General features: G+C 36.2%; 1 protein-coding gene across 1 annotated transcript in view; it reads left to right on the forward strand.

Moving 5' to 3' along the window:
* LOC103604201 (vacuolar protein sorting-associated protein 8 homolog) overlaps positions 1-17,845 on the forward strand; it is a gene marked incomplete at its 3' end in the record, with an annotated part of 47,336 nt that extends 29,491 nt beyond the window's left edge. The window contains exons 13-20 of the mRNA XM_008588779.1: positions 585-692; positions 5,126-5,206; positions 7,520-7,690; positions 14,490-14,564; positions 15,338-15,373; positions 16,255-16,345; positions 16,780-16,826; positions 17,756-17,845. Coding sequence (XP_008587001.1) covers positions 585-692; positions 5,126-5,206; positions 7,520-7,690; positions 14,490-14,564; positions 15,338-15,373; positions 16,255-16,345; positions 16,780-16,826; positions 17,756-17,845 — 699 coding nt within the window. The remainder of the gene's footprint in view (positions 1-584; positions 693-5,125; positions 5,207-7,519; positions 7,691-14,489; positions 14,565-15,337; positions 15,374-16,254; positions 16,346-16,779; positions 16,827-17,755) is intronic.
* Positions 17,846-20,760: the final 2,915 nt, after the last annotated feature.

Below are 20,760 nucleotides of genomic sequence, written 5' to 3' on the forward strand. Positions count from 1 at the left end.
TTGCTATTTTTTCCAGCATTTTATTAGGAACATTTTCAAATAGGGAAGCCGAAACAATTTTACATTGAACACTTGAATACCAACCATCTAAATTCTACCATTAACATTTTACTGTACTTTATTTATTTCATATCTATTTATCTATCTGTTTATTCACCATCAAACTATTTTTTTAAATATATATTTCAAAGTAAATTGCAGAAATCATTACTATTTTCCCTGAATATTCAGTATGCATATCATTAGTTAGTATTTAATATTTGTTTTGATTTTTCCTTTGGTGTAAAATTTACATACAATGAAATGCACAAATCTTGAATGTACATTTGCTAAACTTTGACAAATATTTATACCTGTACTTTTTTGTAACCCAAACCCCTATCAAGATACAGAACATTACCATCAACTCAGGAAATTCCTTCATGAGCCTTCCTTGTGAGTCCTTGCTTTGTTGGAATTTTTATGAGAAACTGGGAAAAGTTTTATCAAGGAACACTAATCAAATGCTGTTTTTAATCAGAGTTTTCTTTTTGTCCTTCTGTCTGTTAACTGTAATGACTTTTTTCCCCCTTCTCCTCACTTAGATGGATCCTTCCAGCGTTCCATTGCTGGCGTGGCACTTTGTGGCAGTGCATAATTATGTGAATCCCATGCTTGCCTTCTGCAGAGGAGATGTTGTTCATTTTCTATTGGTAAATTCCAATATAATGCTAGTTCTGTTATAAAGTCTTTCATCATAAATTTTTTTTTCTGATTCACCAGTAATTTAATATTGTGTCAAAGAAATCTATCTTACTATCTTAAGTCTTTGGTGAGAGAGTGACTTGTTTCATTTTTATTTAAGGCTTTAATGGTTAACGTGGAAAAAAATTGATCACCCTCAGCTTCATAACCTTTTGTGGTTTATTTCTCAGTTTCATCTCTTTTGACTGACAAATAATTAATGGTTTATATGTACGTATAAACATATGTCTGTATTAGTGGTTTACCTATCTTCATATATGTATATATTTATTAGTTAGAGAACAAGTATGATTGGGCACCTACTGTGTTCTCTACACTATGATGGACACAAGAAACAATTGAATGAAGTATAAAACATAATTTCTTCTTGCACACAGCTTGTAATATTGTTCGAAAGGCAAAACCAGTATGCTCATTACTACTAGAGAGAACAGTTTAAGGATTGAACTATGTGACGAGAATTAAAAGTTGATATAAATTCAGAGTATGAAAAGATTAGTAAGGACTACAGAGGCCATGGAAGGCTGTAAGAAGGATATATAGCAAATATGGCAGGAGGGTTGGGTATGTATATTGGGGGAAATGAGATGAACTGAAGTCATAGAGGTAACAGTGTGCCTATGTAATCTCTTTTCAGACTTTCCAGCTCAGTGAAGGGAGTGCACCACTCCAGCCAAAAACCTAGGAGTTGCCTTTCAGTTTCCTTTTTCCCTTCATATGTGCTCTGTCACCATGTCCTGTTGACTCTACCTCCCAAATCTCTTGACTTTCTCCTTTTTTTGTCTCCCTCATTGCTGCTTCTCTAATCTAAACCACATACATTTCTAGCCTAGACTCTGCAGTAGCTTCCTAGTACTGAGTCTCTGGACTTAGTGCCTTTACAAATGTTATCACCTCTGCCAGGAAAACTCTGTGCTCTCTTCCACTTTTTCCTAACTCATGATTAACATTGCCTTCCCTGACCTCCTGAACTAAGTTAGTGCTTCCTGCTGCATACACCTATAAGACCTTCTCCTTTGATAACATTCAGCACTTTTTTTTTCCTTTTTGTCTTTTTTACTGACCGGTAACGGGATCGCAACCCTCAATGTCGCGCCCGTACTGGGGACCGGCAACGGGATCGCAACCCTCGGTGTTGCGCCCGCACCGCACTCAGCCAGTGAGCGGGAACCGGTCTCCACATGGGATCTGAACCCTCGGCGGGAGCGCCGCCGTGCTCCCAAGCGGCGCACTCTCCAGTGTGCCACCGGGCTGGCCCCGACATTCAGCACTTTTAAAATTACTTGTCTAATGTTTTTCTTCCTTACTAGACTGAAAGTTCCATAAGTCTAGAGACTAACTCTTCTGCTATTATTTCCAGCCACTAGGACATGCCTTTATATAGCAGATGCTTAATAAATGTTTGTAGAATTAATGACAGGGAGAAACCTATGGTGGAAAATAAAATTGAATATGTGGGGTGGACCTAGATTAGGGGTTGGCAAACTGGCCCATGGGCCAAACCTGGCCAGCCATCTGTTTTTGCAAAAAAGTTTTATTGGAACAGTCATGCGCATTTGTTTATATGTTTATTTATGGTTGCTTTCTCACTATAGTGGTAGAGTTGAGTAGGTGTGACGGAGACTGTATGGCCCCTAGAGCCTAAAATATTTACTATGTGGCCCTTTATAGAAAAAGTTTGCCAATCCCTGATCTTGATTGTATAATGATCGTATAGTGATTGGCTGGAGACTGTATGGCCCATAGAGCCTAAAATATTTACTATGTGGCGCTTTATAGAAAAAGTTTGCCAATCCCTGATCTTGATTGTATAATGATCGTATAGTGATTGGCCTAGATTGGTAACAGGAAGCCATCTCAGGTTTTAGATAATTAAAATAATAAAGATGTGATTAAAGTTATATTTTATGAAGATAAGTCTAGAAGTGGAAAAAATAGATTATAGAAGATAGGAGGGAAAATTGAAGGTTTTTCTTGTAGTAAAGCAAGTGTGAGGTATTTAGACAAAAATGATTGGTTGCAATGAGAGTTAAGGGATGATACTTTGAAAGAAAGACAAGGCTTCTCATCATTTTGGGTTTACGGGCTGAAAGTCATGAGCGATACATCACATTTCTGACTTTGCATGTTAGAATCAAGAAATATTTGAAAGGAGATTGTTTGGGGATAAAATGATTAGGGGAGATTTCAATGTGTTGAGTTGGAATTGAAGGTTGGACTCTCAGGTATTGTATCAGAGGATGTCCTGTGGGCAGATGGCAGTCCAGGTCTGGAGTGCAAATGAGAATTCCAGGATAGAGAAAACAGTTGAAGCTCTGAATATCAAAAGCTAGATACATAACTTTGGCGGCACTCATGCAAGGGAGAGGGGGGAAAAAAAAGGAGACAGGAATGGAGGTTCCTATAACGGCACACAGAGGCAGGAGGGGAAGTAGGATAGTATGGTGTCACACAGAAGACAAAGAAAGAAAGCCTCTGGAGCAATATTAATACCAGATAAAGGTCAAGGAAGAGAAAGACTGAAGATTAGACCATTGGACATAGCAAGAAGTAGTTCACTGGAAACTTTTCAGAGGACTGTTTGTCAGTGAAATGGGAGTAGAAGCTAGATTGTAGAGCCTTGTTGAAGAAGTCATTATCTAGAAGAGCAAACTCAAGCAGTTGTAGTGTTGGTTGAGAAAGGAAGCAGTGTGGTTAAATATTATCTATAAGAAGCAAATCAAGGAAAGGGTCTTTTTGCTTTTTGTTTTTATTTTTTATTTGAAGATGGAGAAGTCAGAAACATCTTTGAGAGCAAAAGGAAAGGGCTCTTAAAAAAGGGTTAGTAAGCTAGCAAGAGAGGTGTAACATTAAACAGTGATGGAAGCGGGTAGGATTTAGAGTATGGATAGATGAAGTGATTTTCTTTAACAAGAAAAATCCAAGGGGAGCAGGTAATGTTGGCATCGATCTTTTAAGTGTATGAAACACTTTTAACATATGCAACATATAGAACAATTTGGTGTTGTCTTATTTTCATTTTACAGATGAGGAAACTGAGAGAATAAGTGATTGCCTTTGGCCGCACAGCTATACTAGTAGAACTTATACTTAAACACATGTCTCTAGATCCCATGTTCATTTTACCTTACTTATAGAGCATCTTTTCTTATAGGGGAAGTGATTTAACGAAGTTAAGATGAGACTCCATGAAGGGCCCTGTCTGTTTTTGTGTTACTATAACAGAATACCTGAGACTGGGTGATTTATAATGAAAAATGACATTTATTGTTTACAGTATGTGAGGCTGGGAAATCCAAAGTCCATCTGGTGGTGCTGACAGTGACCCAGGGGGCTCACATTGCAAAGTGGTGGAAGCAGAGAGAGTAGAGAGAGAGAGAGGAAGACAGACTCTCTTCTTTTAAAGCCCTCAGAACCACTCCCCTGACCACCATTTTTAATCCATTCACTACTACATGGTCTTACAACCCAATCACCTCTTCAAGGCCCCACCTTACAATTACCATAATAGGATTTCCCACCCTCTTTACAGTCACCATGGGGGCTAAGTTCCTAATACATAAAACTTGGGGGACACAACTCAAGCTTCAATGAGGTTTGGGGGGATATAATTCAATCCTCTACAGGCCCACATTAAGTGATCTCAGTTTTTCATTAAGGTATTAGGTGAGATCAATACTGTAAGTAATGGGACTAGAAAGCAAAGAGAAATTGGGACTTAAAGGGAAAGACGTCTGGAACACTACTATGGGGAATGTGCACGAAAACCCGGGTTGAATTGAATGTTATGAATTTCATGTGGCCGGGTGTATCTTGTGCTTATTTTTCTTCTTCAGTACTCTGTTACCTTCGGGCAGAAGTGGAGAAAGCAAATTACAAGGACGATTAAGGATTATAGACTGTGTATGCATACATATATAAATAAAATATTGACACTCAAGATTATTTTGGAAAATTTGGGGCTATTTGAGCTGTGATAGTATCACAGTTCAGGGAAGTTTAGTTTTGTCACTGTAGCTTTTTTTTCTCCTTAGTGAATTTTTGTTTGGTTTTATCATACCATGTCACCAATCCTGTTTTATACTTTAGCTAAATATAATCATTGATATGATGAAGTTAGGTTGTTTTGAATTATGACAGTGAAAATTATGTTACAGCATTTGCCAATGCTGACAACTAAACCACTAGTCAGATATGCCTTCGATTTTTGTACGAATCATGAAATGGATGATTTTTTTTATTTCTCTAATAGTTTCTTTCATTATCAATATTTTTGGTTTATCCACACTGAGTGGGAATTACACTCTAGGTGGAATACAATTATCTAAAAAAGTCCCTCAAATAACAGCTGATATTCAGGTTGTTTTTATTTCATCATCAGGTTAAGAGAGATGAATCTGGAGCAATACACGTTACTAAGCAAAAGCATCTTCACCTGTACTATGACCTCATCAACTTTACTGTGAGTATTATTCAAGTGAAATATCCCCAATTTATTTCCCTTAATGTTCTAAATCCGTGGTGTGTTAAGACTACCAGGATTTCTGCCATGAACTGAGACTTTTAGGATCATATAAAATATGGACAGAAATGAAGTCCTGTTTATAATGAATGAAGTCTAAGTGTGGTGTGATACCACATATTTATTGCCTTTCAGCCTTATGTTCTGTTGAACACTGGCAGGATCAAAAGCTTTCTTTAATGTCTGAAGCTCAAAGGAGAGTTTGGGTTCAGAAGAGTTTAGATGGGTTTCTTCAGGATTGTTGCTCTGTTTTCTCTGTAAACACATTCATGTACTTCTGAGCTTGTCCTAATTGGTTCAGGAACTTGTGTAACCTGTTCTTTTCTGTGGAAATTTTTAGTTTCTCTAAAACTGCAGAGTTCTCTCTCTACCATGCATCTCAGTTCTGATCAGCTTTTTGTTTTTAAAAAAAGAGAGATTTCTTTTTGTAACAAATTTTATTTTTTCTCTTTCAAATGGTGTGTTAATTTTGAGATTAGTGTAATTATAACATTTCTGGGTTTCTTTCAGCACATCAATATTTGGTATCTAGTGAAACATTCTGTATATGTATGAATATAGGCTAAATAAATGATGCTTCATTTTTCCAATAAGAAGACTAGAAAAGTTTTTTTCCCTAACTTGATAATATATAATTTTTCAGGTTATAGATGAAAATCTCAGATCTTTTCTTTATAATATATAGTTTATTAATTTAGTTGCACATTGCATTTTAAACTCATAGATTATTGATTTAGAAATAATGCTTTTTTATACACATTTCATTAAATAATTTTATTCAAACTCTTATAAGACATCAGTGTCTTCGTTATCACCAAAAACCCTTGTTGAATCATCTAACAGTTTTCTAGAATTCATCATTATTACTTTTGTTTAAGATGTTTGAGATACAGTACTTTTTAAGTCTGTGTATAAGTAATGTCACTTGAAATTTTTTCTCAACCACAAGTAGCCATTTTTCTTACAGTAGGTCGGTGGCGTTTTTGTCCTGTGGCATATCTATGATGTGACCATTGGCTGCATTGTTTTGTAAATTACCTTTAAAAGGCTTTTTTAAGACAATGTGAACACTTGTGATTTTGAAGGTGTAATCTCAGGAATAATTACTAACATTGTTAATGTCCTTTGTCTCTGTCATTCTCTTTCTTTGAGCCAGGTGACCTTTGAAAACACCTAAAAACTAGAATTGATTAAGGTTGTATTAGGCTAAATAATGTGACATTTCTAAATGGTACTGTTTTTGAAAATAATCAAGAGAGCACCTTATAAGAGCTCTTTATAAAAGATTTGCTTATCAAACTCTGTTTTCTGAGAGAGATGGGGGAAGACCAAATCCTTCCCTTATAATGGCTACTATACAGTAATAGTGTATATCTTTAGCATATGTTGAAAGAAAATCCATTTTTGATTTGGTTATATTTGATGCGGCATTATACAAATAATCTCTGATGACATGGAATAAACCAACATGAATACTGGAGAGATAAAGTGCAGGGGAAGCACTTTGTTCTGGGTGCTTTCAAATTCTAATTGAACAGATTATAAGACTTAATTTATTTCATAGGGAAGGATTGAGATTTCTAAAAAAATATTTTGGAAATAAGAAATTCTATTTTAGATATAACTCCAGAAATTTGCCAAAATTCATCCTTCCAAAGATTTAAAAAATTATTATTGTTAGTACTTTTAAAATTATAATAGTACTTATTCAAGAAAATTCAGAAGATACAGAGAAATTAAAAGAGCAAAGAACTCTCTCATAATTTTTAGGGAGGTTTTGAAGTAAATATATTTTTCAAGTAGCTTCAGAATATATTTAAAATATATTCTGCTTCAGTGTTACCAATCATCCTTTGACCAGCTAGGTTTATGAGGTTTAATTTGCCCTTTTGTTTCATTAACATCAAAAAAATTAGAAATGCAGTTTGTCAGTATACTGAAGTCATTTGTGCCAGTTCTCCTTTAAAAAAGTTCTATAAAAACCTACATATCCTGTAGTCAGTTTGTTATAGATCTTAGTCTTTTACACTATGAAAGTGTCATTTTAACAATATCAAAACTCAGTACTGTGTTGTGCATATACTATTCTCTGGGCTATTACTGAATAATTCTTGCTATGATTGTGTTGCCATGTAGGTTATTAAATGGATAAGTCCTCAGTGTAATTTTACTGAGTGGCCAAGCTTTCATTTTGTCCAGAATGATGATATATGCAGAGACTCACTTTTGTTTCATTGTGTGCTTGAATTGCAGTGGATAAATTCACGCACAGTTGTGCTCTTAGACAGTGTAGAGAAGTTACATGTGATTGATCGGCAAACGCAAGAGGAATTGGAAATAGTGGAGATCTCAGAAGTTCAGTTGGTCTATAATAGCAGCCATTTCAAATCACTAGCCACTGGAGGAAATGTTAGCCAAGCACTGGTAAGAGTAATCCATTATCTTGGTATTGCTTTGATAAACTTGGTATATGTGTGTATATAGAAACATATATATATGTAAACACCCACACATTTTTTTTGTATTAGAAATAGGCACTCTGGAAGGTTATTCTTCTGACTTGATGTATTTCATTAAAAGCCTTTAGGTTGAAGTGGGTGTGGAGGTGTTTATAAGTATTCAGGAATATGAGCTAAAACAATAACTTCTGTTACCTTCTATTTAGAAATATGACTAATTTAACTTAATACCAAAGAATAAAAGGAATATAGAAATTTCAGTTACTGGGCCGGCCTATGGCTCACTTTGTAGAGTGCGGTGCTGATAACACCAAGGCCATGGGTTCGGGTCCTATATAGGGATGGCCAGTTAGCTCACTGGCTGAGTGTGGTGCTGACAACATCAAGCCAAGGGTTCTCCTCACCGGTCATCTTTTATTTAAAAAAAAAAAAAAAAAAATTTCAATTACCCAACAAGGTAAAATTCACAATGTCTCCCATCTAGTCAGTGATAATGAGGAGAAATATCAGTCAAAACTGACCCAGACCTGACACAGATGTTAGAATTAGCAGACAAGGACATAACAAGGATATAACTGTAGTCCATATGTCCAAAAAGTTAGAGACATGGAAGATATTTTAAAAGAAATTTGCATCAGACTTCTAGAGATGAAAAAATGTACTAGATGGGATTAATGGCAGATTAGATGTTGCAGAAAAAAAGGTTAGTGAACTTGAAGATATAACAATAGAAATTATCCAAAATGCAACACACAAAGAAAAAAAATTTAAAGAGATAGTATGGGACCAGCCCATGGCTCACTTGGGAGAGTGTGGTGCTGATAACACCAAGACCACGGGTTTGGATCCCTATATAGGGATGGCCGGTTAGCTCACTTGGGAGAGCGTGGTGCTGACAACACCAAGTCAAGCATTAAGATCCCCTTACTGGTCATCTTATTAAAAAAAAAAAAGATAGAGAGCTATGAGACAACATTAAGTAGCCTAATATATGTTTAGTTTGCATCTCTGAAGGAGAAGAGAGAAAAAATTTGAAGAAATAATGGTCAGAAACTTTCTAAAACTGTAAACACACACTCAAGTTCAGTGAACCCAAGCACATGTAAAATAAAAAACACCGTATGTAAATTGATCAGAATGAGTGATAAAGAAAAAAATTTTAAAGCAGCCAGAGTAAAAAAAAGACATAGGTGAAGAGGAGCAATGATAAGTATCAGAGCAGATTTACCATCAGAATCTGTAGCAATCTCTAAAGGAGATATACAAATAGACAATAAGCACATGAAAAGATGCTCAACATCATTAGTCATTAGGGAAATGTAAATCAAAACCGCAATGAGGTACCCACTATGATGACTATAATAATAATAATAATAAAAAACAGACAATAACAAATTTTGGCAAGGATGTGGAGATATTGGAACCCTCATACATTATTGGTGGAAATGTAAAATGGTGCAAATGTTGTGGAAGACAGTTTGGCAATTCCTGAAAAAGTTAAACAAAATTATCATCTGACCCAGAAATTCCACTCCTAGCTTTACATCCAAGACAACTGAAAACATATGCTCACATAAAAACTTGTACACGAATATACACAACAGCATTATTCTTAATAGCCAAAAAGTAGAAAAAATCCAAATGTCCACCAACTGATAAATGGATAAACAAAATGGGGCATTAGCTATACAAAGAATACTGTTCTACAATAAAAAAGGGTGAATAACTGATACGTGCTACAACGTGGATGAACCTCAAAAATACTATGGTAAGTGAAAGAAGACATATGGAAAGAACACATATTGTTTGATTTTATTTATATAAAATGTCGATCCGAACCCTTGGCGGGAGCGGCGCACTCTCCAGTGCACCACCAGGCCGGCCCTATGTTTAACTTTTTAAAACATTTATGTATTAATATTATTATGTTTTTACATTCTAAGATGTTGCAGAGCAGTTGGGGGGGAGGGGGGAGGAAAAGGGGCAGAGAAATAAGGTGGGAGGAGGAGGAAGGAGGGGTGGCATGGTCGAGGCCCATGGTACCCCACTCATTCTGGCAGGGGAGACCAGGGGGCTTCCAGTGGTGGCTTGGTCATTGCTGGGCTGAATGCAGATGTTGGGGGTGTGGTTAATGCCTTTGGTCCCCCACCGCCCTAGCTTGGGAGCCCAGGGCGCTTCCAGCAACAGTTTGGTGGTCATCACTGGGCTGGTTGTGAATGTCAGGGGGGTGTGGCTGAGGCCCTCGGTTCCCCACCGCCCTGGCTCAGGAGCCTGGGGTGCTTCCGGCAGCAGACTGGTGGTCGTGACTGGGCTGGGTGTGGTTGCTGAGAGGACGTGGCTGAGGCCCACAGACCTCCCTTCTGCCCAGCTTGGTAGCCCAGGGGTTGGGAGCCTTCTAGGTTTTATAGGTGTTCTTTGGTGGTGTTAGGCCTTTGCTGGTTAATATCAAACTTTGTCTCTGATCTCTGGATATTTTGTTTTTTCTTTCAGTTTTAAACTTAAACTTTGCACTGAGAGTTGAAGTGGTAGAAATAACGAATAATCCAACACAAAACTGAAAGAAAAATCAAAATACCCACAAATCAGAGACAAAGTTTGATATTAACCAGTAAAGGTCTAACTTCTAAAATGGGGGAACTTCCTAAGAGAACCAGCGCTAGCCCTGTGGTTGAGCTAAATTGCTGCTTTGCTGCTGATTCTCTGGGGAAGGCTTTTTGTGCAGCTCAGGTTTTAATTGTTGACCTTGTAAGCACTTCCAGGTCTTGTGAGGTCTGGTACACTTGGATTGTGTGGAAACCACTCTGAGTTTTTTCAGCAAACTGCACCCCCTGCAGTTCTATACTCCTGACCAGTCTCCACTGAGTGGTACTGTGCTGATTGGAGGGCAGATCAGCTGTCCATGCTGTGCCCCAATGTTCCCCCGGTGGGCCTGTCTCCCCCTCCCCCCACTCTAAACACCCCCCATGGGATGGGCCTTGCGCTGGTCCCTTGTGATGACTCACTGACCTCTGAGTAGCTCCTTTTTTCTGTCGTCTGTGCCTCCTTCCTCCTATGTGGGTCCACAGGAACTCTGATAGTGGTCTAGCTGGCTTGGGGGCCACCATGACCCCCTTCTCCCCTGCAGCATTCAAGCAACTTCATGCAAAGGGCACAACTGCAGCTTTTGCCAACCCTTGCTCCATGTGCTCACCAGCTCCAGCCTTAAAGCATCTGGGGTTTGAAATGGTGGGAACAATCCTTTCTTTTTCTCCTTGTGGCTTCTCCTGCCTTCTTGAACTCCACAGGTCTTTCCTCCTCTTCCCCTAAGCTTTAGTGGCCCCAGCTTGGCTGTTGTTGCTTTTTAATAGTTGTAAATTGGTTGATTTGTGGGAGAGAGTGATGCTGGGGTCCCTCTATTCCACCGTCTTGACCAGAAGCCAAAACATAAATAAACTAAAAGTAAAAGGATGGAAAAAGACATAACCATGCAAACACTAATAATGAGAGCGGCTATGTTAATATCAGACTAAGTAGATTTCAGAGTAAGAAATATTGTCAGAGATAAAGAGAAATTTCAAAATGACAGAAAGGGCTAAATTATCAAGAACACATTAAAATCTTAAATGTTTAAGCACCCAATAACAGAACTGTAAACCACATGAAGCAAAAACTGATAGAACTGAAAGGAGAAACACATAAGTCAACAGTTGTAGTTGGAAATTTCAAAACAACTCTCAGTAATTAATAGAATAAGTAGGCAGAAAATCATTAAGGGCATAGAAGACTTGAACAAACATGATTGACCAACTTGACATAACTTAACATTTGGAGAATACGCCACTCAACAAAAGCAAATTGCCATTTTTTTCAAGTACACACGAAGCATTCACCAATATAGATTATACAGTAGACCATAAAACAAAATTCAACACATTGGAAAAGATTGGAATCATCAGGATAAATCTGGAGAAAATCCAATTATTTGGAAATTAAACAACATTTTTATAAATAACCCAGGGGTCAAAGAAGATATCACAAAGGATGATAGAAAATATTTTGAACTGAATGAAAATGAAAATACAACATTTCAAAATCTGTGGTCTACAATTAAACCATTTTTTGGAGGGCATTTTATAGCATTAAATACTTGTATTAGAAAAGAAGAAAAATATTTAATCAATGATTTAAGCTCCTACCTTAATTAAGGAAATAGAACAAGAAGAGCAAAATAAACCTAAAATTAAAGGAAGAAATAAAGAGGAACACAAATCAATCAAATAGAAAAAGGACAAACAGAAAAAATCAAAGAAACCAAACACTCGTTCTTCGAAGAATAAATAACATTGATAATCCTCAACTAAGACTAATCAAGAAAAAGAGAGAAGACACAATTGCCAATACCAGGAATGAGAGTTGACATCACTATAGATTTTATAGATATTAAAAGGGTAATATGAATAGCTTTATACCAGTAGATTCAACAACTTTAGATGAACTGGAAAATTTCCTTGAAAGACACAAATTACCAAAGCTGACTCCAAAAAAAAAAAAAAAAAAAAAAAAAAAAATAGTATGGGTAGTGCCTTTTAAACTACAGTTTTGATTTTACCTTTCATTTCTATAAAAGAAAATCAACATTGATATCATCTTACTGCACAGGCAGACTGTTGCATTAATCTTAGTGGCCATACATATATTAAAGAAATTAATTTTGTAGTTAAAAATTTTTTCTACAAAGAAACTCCAGGCCATTATGGCTTCACTGGGCGAATTCTGTCAAACATTTAAAGAAGGAAAAAATACTAATTATACATAAAAATCTTTTAGAAAATAGAGATGGGAGCACTTAACTCATTTTATGAGGCTAGCTTAACTCAGAATAAAACCAAAGGCATTATAACAAAGAAAACTGCAGACCAGTGTCTTCATGAACATAGAAGCAAAAAGCATAACAAAATATTAGCAAATAGAAACCATCAATATATAAAAAGAGTGATAAATTATGATCAAATGGTTTTTATCCATGGTATGCAAGGCTGGTTTAACATTTGAAAATCAATGTTATTTACCATATTGGTAGACTGAAAAAGAAAAACCATAAGATCATCTCAATAGATGCTAGAAAGGCATTGGACAAAATTTAATGTTTATTCCTGGTAAAAACTAGGTATAGAAAGGAACTTCTTCAACCTGATGGTCAAGGTCATCTACAAAAACCCTATAGCTAATAACATACTTACAATAGTACTACCAAGAAACCAAACCAAAACACAAAACAAAATAAAACCCTGGATCTGATCAAGCTTCTTCTGGGGAAAATGTAGAAGACAGAAGAACATGTTAAACGATTCCTTGGAGATGTAGTCAGCAAAATCCAAGTAATGGAAACCATAGAATAGATATTCCATCTTTTCCAACAAACAAGATTCAAGGGGAATAAGAGATTAAGAAAGATAGAGGCAAAACCTGTAGATCAAGAGAGATTTAAGAGACATAATAAGCAGCTCCAATATGTGCACCTTGTTTGGATCTTGATTCAGACAAGTGAAATGTACAACAACAAAGAACAAAAAACCTCAACAATGTTTGACATTCATGAGAGAACTTGAAATCCAAACACTGATTGAATATTTGATATTGAGGAATGATTGTTAATTTTTCAAAGTATGTTAATGGAATTGTGGTTATTGTAAAAAAGGACTCTTTTTTAAAAACATGCACTGCATTCTTATTAATGAAATATTTAAAATCTGGGATTCACTTCAAAATTATACAGGTACTGTGTTACAGGAGAGTGGTGGAAATATAGATGAGACCAGATTGGTGATGTGTTGATCACTGATGAAGCTGATTGGCAGGTGTATTCAAGGTTTAGTTATATTATTCCTTCTACTTTTGTATACATTTTTTAATTCCTATATATATATATACTATAATAAAAACTTAATGAAAATTATCATAGTTATCAGTTACTGACCACATATATTTTGGGAGATTTATAAATATTAACGTGTTTAAGCCTCACAGAAATTGTGCAAGGGTTTTCTTTTCTTTTTTTTTTTAAAAGATGACCAGTAAGGGGATCTTAACCCTTGACTCGGTGTTGTCAGCACCACGCTCACCCAGTGAGCTAACCGGCCATCCCTATATGGGATCCAAACCCGGGGCCTTGGTGTTACCAGCACCACACTCTCCCGAGTGAGCCACGGGCTGGCCCAGCAAGGGTTTTTAAAGATGGGAAAACTGAATGTTGGAAGGAGATTTGAAATTTGTTTAATGTCATTCCTAGTAAGTGGCAGAGCTAATCTTTGCAATTCAAATTTATCAATGAGTTTCTTTTCTATTTTGCTGAGCTATGCTGACTCCCATATACTATGCTACTTTGTCTTCCTGTTTCCTCTTGTGTTTTATGTTGATATTTATTTCAAATAACTTGGATATACCATTTTCAATCAGCCACATTCCTTGCTAGAAGCAATAACTACGTGTCATCTAGTAAGGGGCAGGTCGTAACAGTTTTACTTTAGATTTAGAAGTTGGCATGTTTCTCTTTTCCACATTATTCTGAAAAATAAAAAGATTGTATATGTAAGCAGATAATTACTTCTTGAACTTTGTCTTTTCTGTCACTTCCACTGTCAGCCTGGCAATTGAGCAACATTTTTTCCCCCACTCACTTATGGGCTGAAACCATGTTGACTTGAAATGTTGTCTCTGTAGTTGACATTCTTTAAAACTTAATGAGACTTCTAATGCATGTAATTTTTACCTTTTTGTTTTAACAGGCTTTGGTTGGAGAGAAGGCTTGTTATCAGTCCATCAGTAGCTATGGTGGTCAGATCTTTTATTTGGGAACAAAAGTAAGCTCTTTTACTCTGTGATTTGGCATTTGTGTGTATCAGGATAGTTGGGGCTGAAGGAGGTTGCTGGTAAACAGGGCAGTATATTCCAAAGTGAATATTGATCAGTAACGATCCAAAACTTTTAGTGGTTAGGTAGTCATAATTTTTAGTTAATTTTAGTTAAGTATCCACTTTTAAGATATTTTTACTTTTGTTTAGGTGCTAACAGTGTGCTTATTTTCTTGATTCAGCGATATACTTTTATAATCTTTCTTCACATTTATGTTTCCATGACTAGAAAGATACTTAATTATGTATGTTTGTCACGTGATTAAGATGGCCTTTAGCTTAGGTCAGCTTAGGATACATTAAAATGTATTGAGACATTTGATTGGAATAGAATCATTGGAATAAGAATGATTTGTATATCAATTTGTTTCCGTGCTTTTTAAAAAACTTAATGTGGACTAACGTTTCTTCATTAATAAAATTTAACTAAAATATTGCCAAGTCAGTACAGGCAGATGAGCTTGGGCTTTCCTTATTCTTCATCCATGGAATTAACTCTTTCTTGGAATGTAGACCTATTGACCTTCAAATGTTTGTTTGATATACTCTTTAGTGTTAGTCCTTGAAGACCATTTAGTAAACTGTAAGATATACTTCTAACTATAATATGGAATGTTTTTACTTAAAGAGATATAAAATGACATGTGGGACTGGAACAGATGTGCCTCCCAAACAAGTCTGTTAAAGATGGCCATTTTAATTTTCTTCTCTTTATTTTCCAGTCTGTTTATGTGATGATTCTGAGGAGCTGGAGAGAGGTGAGTTCAAAGTAATTTTACATATTGGAGCTACTGAATTGATAGCATCTTCACATTTTTGTTTTGACTTTGCAGAAAAACATTATTTGGATTTGTGCTGACAAAACCATTATAACTCGTAGGTTTTTGATTTGCTAAAACTGATTGTATAGTTAGAATTAGGTTTGGATCCATATATCAGAAAAGTCAGAATAATAGTGGCTTAAACAAGATTTCTCTTTCACTTAAAAGCAATCTGGAGGTAGGCAGTATGTGACCAGTATGGGAGCGCCATGATCTTAAGTATGCTATCTTGTTCCAGCATCTGTATGTTTGAATTCCAGTCTCAGGGTCATTTTATACTCAAGTATGGTTACTAGAACACTCCATCTGTTAAGTCTGTGTTCCAGGAAAGAGGAAAGAGAAAATAAAGGCCAGCCCCTACCTTTTAAGGTGATATCCCAGAAATACTAAACAACGCTTCCATTTACTTATATCATTGGCCAGAGCTTAGTCCCGTTGCTCCAACTGACTACAGGGGGGTCTTAGAAATTCTTTAATTGGTGTATTACTGTCTCAGATAAACTTGGGTTTTTGTTACTAAGGAGGAGGGAGTGAATGGATGTTGTGATAAACAACTAGCCATTTCTGCTACAATGACATTCCACCTGTTTCTCCATTTCATATATAAACCCTGTGGCTGTCTGTACTAACCTACACAATCATTGTACTATCCAGTGCTTTAAGAAATTATTTTTCTTAGAAATAAGAAATTCACATAGTTATTGAAATAATTTTAGCTACTAAGCAGCAACTTCTGGAAAGATATTAGGAAGAATAGGAATTCTGCCTGGTGATTGGTTAGACAAAAGGGTCTGGATTCTCTCCTTTATTCATTTTAGAGAGTGGATCATCTTCTGAAACAAGATTGTCTTACAGAAGCCTTGGCTCTTGCATGGTCTTTCCATGAAGGAAAAGCAAAAGCAGTAGTGGGTAAGTTGACAGAATACTGGTTTAGTAGACATTGTTTTTCTGGGGTAGAGGGAATGAATAGTATTAATCACTCATAGAACACTTCTAGCTGAGTGTTCAAGTATCTTGTAAACAAGATGTTATTAAACCTTAGAAACTTTCTGTAAAGAAGCTTAATGAGAAATACATGGTATAGAAATTAAAATATCACTTTAAAAATTTTTTCATAAGGAAAATTTACTGTTAGAACTAAAGGGAAGTACATTGATATGCTGTCTGTTCCAATAGATATCAGGTATTACTGTTATGACATATTATCCAACATTTTGATATCTAAGGACTGTTATAAGTATATCTGTTGTTAGCACAGGATAGGAATAAAAGACCAGAACACAGTTTCACTCCTGGAGATGTGGTCTAACTTTTGTTTTATGTTGGATTTTGCTTTTCCGCAGGATTATCAGGGGATGCCAGTAAGCGAAAGGCCGTTGTTGCAGATCGGGTGAGTATTCGATAGGATCTTTACTAGGGTACAGTGCAGTTTGCTTTTGATATTTGCTAATATGTTTGGGCATGGTTAGGTAAATGGCTGCAATCAAGGAGAGAGTGTATAAAAAAAGTTAGTTTATAATTCTCTGGTGTCATCTTGCAAGCTTTTTAAATTCCTTCTTATCACTTTTTCTTTTTTATTCTCTTATGAAGATAATAAAATCGTAAAATAGCCAAAAGACAGCAGAAAGGAGGAAGAAAGCCTGGGGATCTGGATTGTATCTGAACCTAACTATTGCCCATAAAAAGTTGACATTTGTTAGTTTTTATGAACTTAGTAATTATGTGCAAATGTTTGTGTTGCCTGAAAGTAGCCAGGAGAGTTGATGTTTCAATGTTATTATTAATTAGCATTAATATAATTGATATTAATATTTAATATTATCTTTCTGTTCCTAGTTTAGACTTGGTTGAATTAATTTACTATAGAATTCCTCCCCTTTTTATTGTGTAAATGCATTGGTAAAAATTATGTTCCAAGTTAGTATAAACATTTATAGAAAACATGAATAGAAATTGGTCACTTCTTCGACTTCTGAATGATTTGCTCATTAATGCTCTTTAGGGAAGGACCTACAAGAGAGGGTTACAGAAGAGCTTAACTTCAATATTTTATTTCTTGGGCAACATAGATACTACTGAGGTCTAATACATGGAGATATTTCTGAGGAAAGATTAGCCAATTAGTACTAGCCCTGAGGCTGAAAGAAATTAGGCAGGGTTTTAAAAAAATTGAGAAATAAAGCCACTAAAATTTTGAGTTATATTTTTAATCTAATAACAAAGCCTGATTCTGTATTATTTAGGAGGGCCACATATATTAAATATTGAAAAACTTTAGGGATGTATTTTAATCTCTATGCAAGGCTATTTTCCTTACAGATGGTAGAAATCCTATTCCATTATGCAGATCGAGCTCTGAAAAAGTGCCCAGACCAAGGAAAAATTCAAGTGATGGAGCAGCATTTTCAGGTATACCTTTGTATGTACTTCTTATAAGCAGTGCTATGAATAGGTCTATTATTGCTCTTTTATATTACTTGAGAATGTGACTTTCACATTTTGGTTAAACATTTTTTAGTATTCAAAACTTTATTTCAGGGCTTGTGGAAAATTCTAAATGATTAAATTTTGAAGTAATGGGTGTACAGTCAAATGGGAACAGAACAGTGGAATGTTACTTAGTGCTTAGCTACTTTGTGCTATTTGGTAACAAAGGATATATGTATGAGATGGAACATACATACCTGTAAATTGACACCTTACAGTGGCTGACACCTTCCTTATGACTAACATTTATGTTAACTTGGCTAGTCAGAGAGGAGGTGTACTGTCAAAGTTTAAGTTTAGTTCTCTCTTAGGAGTACCTGTGACTCAAGAATAGATCAGCTACAAAAAAAAAAATCTCTAAAATGTGCTAATGAGCTAAGGAAATACTTTTAGTTTATCTTGGAACTTAATGAAAAGGAAAGCTAAGGAATGATTTAAAGACCTGTATAAGGGCTGGCCTATGGTTCACTTGGGAGAGTGTGGTACTGATAACACCAAGGCTGTGGGTTTGGATGCATATATAGGGATGACTGGTTCACTCACTTCGGAGAGTGTGGTGCTGACAACACCAAGTCAAGGGTTAAGATCCCCTTACTGGTCATCTTTAGAAAATAAATAAATAAATAAAGACCTGTATAGTATTTATTATGTGGTTTTACTATTTGCAGTGATCTCCAATTATATTTGTTATAAATCTCTATTTTTCCTTCCCCATCTCTACAGCTCCCTCCCCTCCACTTACCTTCTCTTTTAACAAATATTTGAGTGTCTAATAATTGGGGTCAGCAAACCTTTTCAAAAAAGAGCCAGATGGTAAATTTTAGGCTTTGTGAGCCACAAATGGTCAAATCATCTGTCTTCCCCTCCTCCTCTTCTTCCTCTTCCTCTTCCTCTTCCACCTCCTTCTTCACCACCTCCCCACCAATGTAAAAACCATTTTCAGCTGTGAACCATACAGAAACAGGCACAGGATTTGGCCTACGGGCTAAAGTATGCATCCCCTGGTCTAATATGTACTAGGCACTAGGCAATATTGAGTAAAATATATGTGGTCCTTGCTATCTTAAAGTTGCGGTCCAGATCATTTTTTTTGTTTACATTAATGGAAATATTTAGAAGAAATCTTGGGATTTTAAAGTTCTGAAGAGCAAGCACAGGCCCTATCTTTTCATATCTCCATTTGATGCTTATAACTTTATTTTATTTTTTATTATTTAAATTTATCAATATACAATATAGTTGATTTTCGTGTCCCTTTACCAATTCCTCTTTTTTCTCCCTCCCTCTCTGCCTCCTCCCCATCAACTTTGTATCTGTTCATTTGTCTTAACAAGATCAAGGAATTGTTGTGATTGTTGTGTCTTCTTCCCCCCTCCCCCCGTTTGTTTGTGTATTTACTTATTTATTTTTATTAGCTCCCACAAATAAGTGAGAACATGTGGTATTTCTCTTTCTGTGCCTGGGTTATTTCTTTTTTCTTTCTTTCTTTCTTTTTTTTAAAGATGGCCAGTAAGGGGATCTTAACCCTTGACTTGGTGTTGTCATCAGCACCACGCTCACCCAGTGAGCTAACCGGCCATCCCTGTAAGGGATCCGAACCCGTGGCCTTGGTGTTATCAGCACCACACTCTCCCGAGTGAGCCACGGGCCAGCCCAGGGTTATTTCACTTCGTATAATTTTCTCTAAGTCCATCCATGTTGCTGCGAATGGTAGTATTTCATTTTTTTTTTTTTTATAGCAGAGTAGTATTCCGTTTTGTAGATATAGCACCTTTTCCTTATCCACTCATCCGATGATGGGCATTCAGGCTGGTTCCAACTCTTGGCTATTGTAAGTAGTGTTGCAGTAAACATGGAGTGCAGGTATCTCTTTGACATGATGATTTCCATTCCTTTGGGTATACTCCTAGCAGTGGAATAGCTGGGTCATAAGGTAGATCTATCTATAATCGTTTGAGGAACCTGATGCTCATAACTTTAGAAGACAGGGATAGATATGGAAATTAAGTGTTGAGTGGTATCACTCAGGAGTGTTTGGTTTCCTGAGATGTACTGTTTAATGCCACACTTCTGGTGAAGTAACTTTCAGGGTTCTCCAGAGAGACAGAATCAATAGGATATGTTATAATCATATGAGAGGGATTTATTAGGGGTATTAGCTCACGTGACTATGAAGAAAAGTCCCATGATAGGCTGTCTATAAACTGGATGCTGGTAGCGTGGCTCAGTCCAAGTCCAAAGGCCTCAAAACCAGGGAAGTTAATGGTGTCCTTGGTGTAAGTTCTGGAATACAAAAGCTGAAGAGTCTCAAGCTCTGATGGGTTCACAAAGAATAGGAAATTCTAAAATTTTTACAGGATAACTATGAATAATTCATGGAGAAAGATATGTTGAGAGACGGATCTATCTGCAAATTACAGAACATTTACAAGTATGAAGAGAGACATATAATTAAAGGTACATGCCAAAAGCTTCATGAACCTATAAGACTATCAGAAAGGAGAATGGAACAGTCCAGATTGTGCCTGCCAAAATACTGAGGGGTATAAAAAAAAGGGATTTTTAGCAAGGGTTCACCGAGCACATGGTATGCGCCAGGTACTTTGTAAAGTATGTGACATTCATTTTGATTTAATTCTCACAACAACTCCATGAAGTAGACATCATTTTTATCTGCATTTTATATGTGAGGAAACAGGCTTAGAGAGGTTAAGTGACTTTCCAAGGTAGTATTGCTGGTAAGTGGTGGAGCCAGGACTCAAATCCAGGTCTTTCTTACTTCACACCCCAGCTTTTAACTAACCGTTGTACTATACTGTTATTTTTAGTGCAAGCAC

Source organism: Galeopterus variegatus, unplaced genomic scaffold, assembly GCF_000696425.1.
Source record: "Galeopterus variegatus unplaced genomic scaffold, G_variegatus-3.0.2 Scaffold5030, whole genome shotgun sequence".
NCBI lineage: Eukaryota > Metazoa > Chordata > Mammalia > Dermoptera > Cynocephalidae > Galeopterus > Galeopterus variegatus.